Raw genomic sequence first — 5,356 nt, forward strand, 5'->3', positions numbered from 1 at the left:
ATTGCGTCCGTATATTCGTTCCACAATCATCAGTTTCATTATGTCACCAAGTCATTTTTCCACCTTAATTAATATTATATCAATTTCTAATTACATTGCTATAGCCATTATCTTGGTTCTTTCAATTTGCTGCCACATCCTTTCTTCCATGATCAACAGAACTCGGTGTCACAATCCTCATAATTTCATTCACTAATTCAGTTTTTTATGATGATCATCGTCATTCAAACAGTGATGACCGAATTTTATGATATATGCAGAACAAGAAAAGAAATCTTAGCCATCGTTATATATACAAACATATATAATGTAGGCTTTATACACTCATCACATATACACATTTACTAATTAATATCATTTATGTTAGTGTTGCAAGTGTGAGGAGTGTTGAAGTTAGTCTCACATCAAAGAAAACAAGAAAGAGTGAGTAGTTTATAAGATAAGAAACATATTAACTTAACACCTTAATGTTTTGAGTTGGATGTAATATTTTTTATATATATTATATTAATAATTAATGACGGAACAACAAATAAAACTAAAAATTACATGTCACGTATCATAATATAAATATATAATAATGTAATTCCTATATATTCATATTTCATATAAAGTAAAATATGGTAATAAGCACTACCTAATACTGCCAGAAAAAAAAAAAAAAAAAGCACACTATGATCAAGTTCTATCAAATCCAATAAGATAAGTAAAAGTAACTATAATAGCACGCACGCCGGAGTTGTATCAAAATTTTAATTTAATTTTATTAATGTCTCTCTTGAGTCCAATAAATATAAACAGTGTGTGTCTAGAAATTGGGATCGTGTAACACACACACACACATAAATGTAATGATGATGGTGGATGAATTGGGAAGAAGAAATTCAAAGAGGGAATCCATGGAGGAGCAGAGGGGAAAAAGATGGATAAGTGCAATTATAGAAATGCACGTTTACCAAAGCCAAGGATTTCATAAATCTGCGTTCCTCCAATGCCCTTCAGTCTCGGTGGTCCTCCTCGTCAGCATACCTAGGTTCCTTCTTAATTCAAATTCATACATACACAAAAGTCAATGACTTTAATTAGCATATATATATATATATATATATATATATATATATATAATTTAGTTAACATGTATTTTAAGGTACATAATAAATTTATTATTAATAAAAAAATTTAAATACTTTCATTTAATGAAAACAAAATAGTCAATGAGTTATAACTAAAATGGCATAGACTCCTCATACTCAATTAAGAGGTCGCGGATTCGAGTCACATATCTTTAGTAAAACAAAATAAATATATTAAAAATTTAAATTTTTTTATATTTTTAATAAAAACTTTTTACTAATAACAAATTTATTATATATTCTTAAGATATATGTTACCTAAATTCATATATATATATATATCTTTTTCTCAGCATTAAATTCTCTTAATTTATTTTCAGAGATTTTGTAAAGTTCTAGAGTAGTATTTATTTCCGTTATTGAAAATTTAGTAAACACTTTGAAATATAGGATCTTATTAATTAAATACTTATTAAAATTTAAAAATATTTAATAAAAAAAATATTAGTTTTTATTTAGTATTTATTAATTATTTAGCATTATTGATTAAAATTATTATCTTTTGTTAGATACATTATTATAAATCCATTTTAAAACATTTATATAATTTTTTAAGTTTAATTAAAATATTCTAGCTACATTAAAAATGTTAACAAATATTTCTAAGGTATTTGTTACAAAAAAAAAAAGGTTATAATATATTTATACATTGTTGAATACGTGTTCTAAACACGTCCGAAATTTTCTTTTCATATAGAAATTAAAAATTGGATTAATTAATGGATCATGTCAATGACCTTCTTGGTACTCATCAACATTGACCCTTGTGTTCAAGTTTCTGCCTCACTACTATTCTCCACTTGCTTTTATTATTTCAGATAAGGCTTGGTGGTTGGTGAGACCATTTTTTTCACCTAAGTATGAAAATATATAGATGTATCTAGTAATGTAGGTGCCGTAAAGGCAGAGAAAAATGATTCAGTGTATATGTGGAAATAATGACAAGTTAACAATAATAGAAATATATTTGACATAAAAGATAAGTATACTTAATTTTGTCAAAATAAGTGACCTGTAATAATAATGCAAAAGATAATGTACCAGAAAATTGGGATGTAGAAAAGATAAATGAAAAAGAGTGTGGAGTTAGTATAGTGTCTTGGGCGGAGACTACAAAGAATGCATGTTATGGTAAATTAGTAAGAGAATTGAAGTGTATGTTATTAATGATATATATGAATGGGATCGCTAGGGAGATAATGAACTATTTAGTTATAAAATAAATATTTTGAGATTCACTAAGATTTGAACTCTTGATTTTTCGGATCTAGTGTTTTAATACCATGCATGATACCATTCATCCCAAAAACTTCAACCGATAGAAAAAAAGTAACACTAATGATTATATCTCTAATATTCTCTAAACTTTCATTGTATAAATATTCCATTGACTTGTCATAGTTTCCATATGAATATATGATGCATGACACCATCATATAACTAACTATAAAGTGTATATAGTAAATCACTGAATAGTCACACACACGTTAATAAACGCAACATAACATAACCCCTCACCCTCCCTATCCGCTTATAAATTCACCAACCCCAACCCCCCTCTCTCTCCATTCAAACACTGCACATACCACTCCTTCCGGTCTCCTTTCTTTCTTTCTTTCTCTTCTTCATTTCTTGCCATGAGCTCCTCAAACAAGAACACCATTAAGAATGGTGATACCCATAATTCCCTTCAGCTAGAATTGGGGTCACCAGTGCAGCCAAGTCCAATATGGAAGCTGATGGCGGTGGCCTCCATTGCCGCCGGTATCCAGTTTGGCTGGGCTCTACAGCTCTCCCTCCTAACACCCTACAGTCAGCTTCTTGGAGTACCTCACCAATGGTCCTCTTTCATCTGGCTTTGTGGCCCCATTTCCGGCATGGTTGTCCAACCCATAGTCGGTTACTATAGCGATAGATGTACCTCCAAACTCGGCCGCCGTCGTCCTTTCATCCTTGCCGGCGCCGCTGCCGTTGCCATAGCTGTTTTTCTCATTGGCTTTGCCGCCGACATTGGCCACGCCTTAGGGGACAATCTGACCAAGAAAACCCGGCCACGCGCCGTAGGTATTTTTGTGATCGGGTTTTGGATCTTGGATGTGGCGAACAACATGCTTCAGGGCCCCTGCCGAGCATTCCTCGGTGACCTTGCTGCCGGTGACGAACGGAAGACGAGACTTGCAAACGCATTCTTCTCCTTCTTCATGGCGGTGGGAAGCGTACTGGGTTACGGCGCGGGGTCCATTGACAGCCTCCACAAAGTGTTCCCATTCACACAAACAAAAGCATGCGACGTGTTCTGCGCAGACCTGAAAACCTGCTTCTTCTTCTCGATCCTTCTGCTGCTGTCGTTGACAGGGTTGGCTTTATTCTACGTTCCAGACAAACAGGTATTACGTGAGAAGTCCGGAGAAGAGGAAGATGAAAGATCGGCCGCGGTTGTATGTTTTGGAGAAATGTTAGGGGCTTTGAAGGGGCTGAAGAAGCCCATGTTACTACTGATGGCAGTTACGGCAATAAACTGGTCAGCGTGGTTCGCATACTTCTTGTACAACACTGATTGGATGGGTAAAGAGGTATACGGTGGGACGGTTGGGAATCAAGCGTACAAAGACGGTGTCCAGAAGGGAGCTTTGGGTCTTTTGATAAACTCCGTGGTTTTGGGTGTTATGTCTTTGGGTGTGGAACCCATTGGACGTGCGGTTGGTGGCGCCAAAAACCTCTGGGGAATTGTCAATTTAATCCTTGCCGCTGGTTTAGCCATGACTGTTTATATTAGCAAAGTAGCTATGCACCAGCGCCATGTTAACCCCAACTATATTGGTCATCCCTCCACAGGCGTCCAAGCCGGAGCCTTGTCTTTTTTTGCTGTTCTTGGCATTCCTCTTGCGGTAATTAATTTATCATTATTGTGGATAATACAAATTGTAGGATATATTTTTGTATTAAATAATTATTTATTTTACTTAATTTCTTATTTTTATTCATATTAATTAATCACACTCTTATTTGAATTTCAGATAACATTTAGTGTTCCGTTTGCATTAGCATCTATTTACTCAAGTGAGACTGGTGCAGGACAAGGTATTACACTACAAATACTAGAATGACATATATTATATTTTTTAAAAAAATAAAATAAAATAAAATTTGTTTACAGATCAACCATAAGTATTAAGCAATATCTAAGTCAGTAATATTCTTTAAAAAGGATATTAGAAACCAATTATTTTAGTCAAAAACACCTTATTCATATGGGAAATTGTAGAAAAAGAGAATTGACCCATTTTTTTTTTGTTGAAAATTTTTAGGTTTATCTCTGGGAGTTCTCAATCTTGCAATTGTGGTTCCACAAGTAAGTATACATTTATTAGACTTATAACATATAAATATTAATTCGAACAAGTGTGTCATTTATGTTGTTTATTTGAATATATTTTTAATACTCATATAAAATTTTTAATTTTTTTATTTAAAATAATTAAATTAACTAACAAGATGTACGTATATAAAATGTATGCAGATGATAGTGGCAGCAATTAGTGGGCCATGGGATAAATTATTTGGAGGCGGTAATTTGCCGGCGTTCGTGGCAGGTGCAGTGGCAGCTGCCGTAAGTGGAATAATGGCAATTTTCATGCTGCCTTCTACAAAACAATCAGAAGCGGCTAAAGCTGCTCTCCCCATCGGTGGTTTCCATTAGGTTGCAATATTTCTGTGAATATCAGAAGGGAGCATTTAATTTTCAAGGTTTCCCTTCTGTTTTTCCTTTTTTGGGGTGGAAGCCATAGAGGACACAAGTCATGGGTGTCTTTTACTGTAATTTTAGATTTCCTTTGGTGCTTTAGTTGATTAATTAGGGATTGTGCTTGTTGTAATGTAGATAACGCTGTTCTTACAAGAGTTTGTGTTATGTTTATCACTTGTTTTTGTTCTCTTTTTGGGTTCTCCTATCAACTATCAACTAATAATGCACCTTATTACTATCCTCTTCTTCATAATCCTCTTATCTTTTTTGTGCATTTATGATTAAATAAATTTTATATCTGTTTCGGAACAAGTTTCAATTTTCAAGTTGTTCAATTTTCCTTTTCAACTTTTACCAATAATTTTTATTGATCCGTTTGGGAAAAAATTTAATGGCAATTCAATGACAAGATTCCCGAATCATGAGTTTCCATGTTTTAATATCTGACTATTTGCTATACAGAATTCAAGGAGTGATT

General features: G+C 33.4%; 1 protein-coding gene across 1 annotated transcript; it reads left to right on the forward strand.

The window, feature by feature from the left end:
* Positions 1 to 2,700: 2,700 nt before the first annotated feature.
* Positions 2,701 to 5,124, forward strand: LOC148553249 (sucrose transport protein SUC1-like). Its single transcript, XM_088493096.1, has 4 exons — positions 2,701 to 4,021; positions 4,151 to 4,214; positions 4,442 to 4,485; positions 4,654 to 5,124. Exons 1-4 carry the CDS (start codon positions 2,771 to 2,773, stop codon positions 4,831 to 4,833), a joined length of 1,539 nt encoding a protein of 512 aa, XP_088349222.1. The 5' UTR covers positions 2,701 to 2,770; the 3' UTR covers positions 4,834 to 5,124.
* Positions 5,125 to 5,356: the final 232 nt, after the last annotated feature.

Source organism: Arachis ipaensis, chromosome B7 (genome assembly GCF_059453495.1).
Source record: "Arachis ipaensis isolate K30076 ecotype BB chromosome B7, ASM5945349v1, whole genome shotgun sequence".
Lineage (NCBI taxonomy): Eukaryota > Viridiplantae > Streptophyta > Magnoliopsida > Fabales > Fabaceae > Arachis > Arachis ipaensis.

Bases quoted from the DNA above. Each gene is read 5' to 3' on its own strand.
- LOC148553249 (XM_088493096.1), top strand. From the start codon at position 2,771: ATGAGCTCCTCAAACAAGAACACCATTAAGAATGGTGATACCCATAAT. The intron at 4,022-4,150 runs GTAATTAATTTA...TTTGAATTTCAG, and splicing joins TTCTTGGCATTCCTCTTGCG to ATAACATTTAGTGTTCCGTT. The intron at 4,486-4,653 runs GTAAGTATACAT...AAATGTATGCAG, and splicing joins TTGCAATTGTGGTTCCACAA to ATGATAGTGGCAGCAATTAG.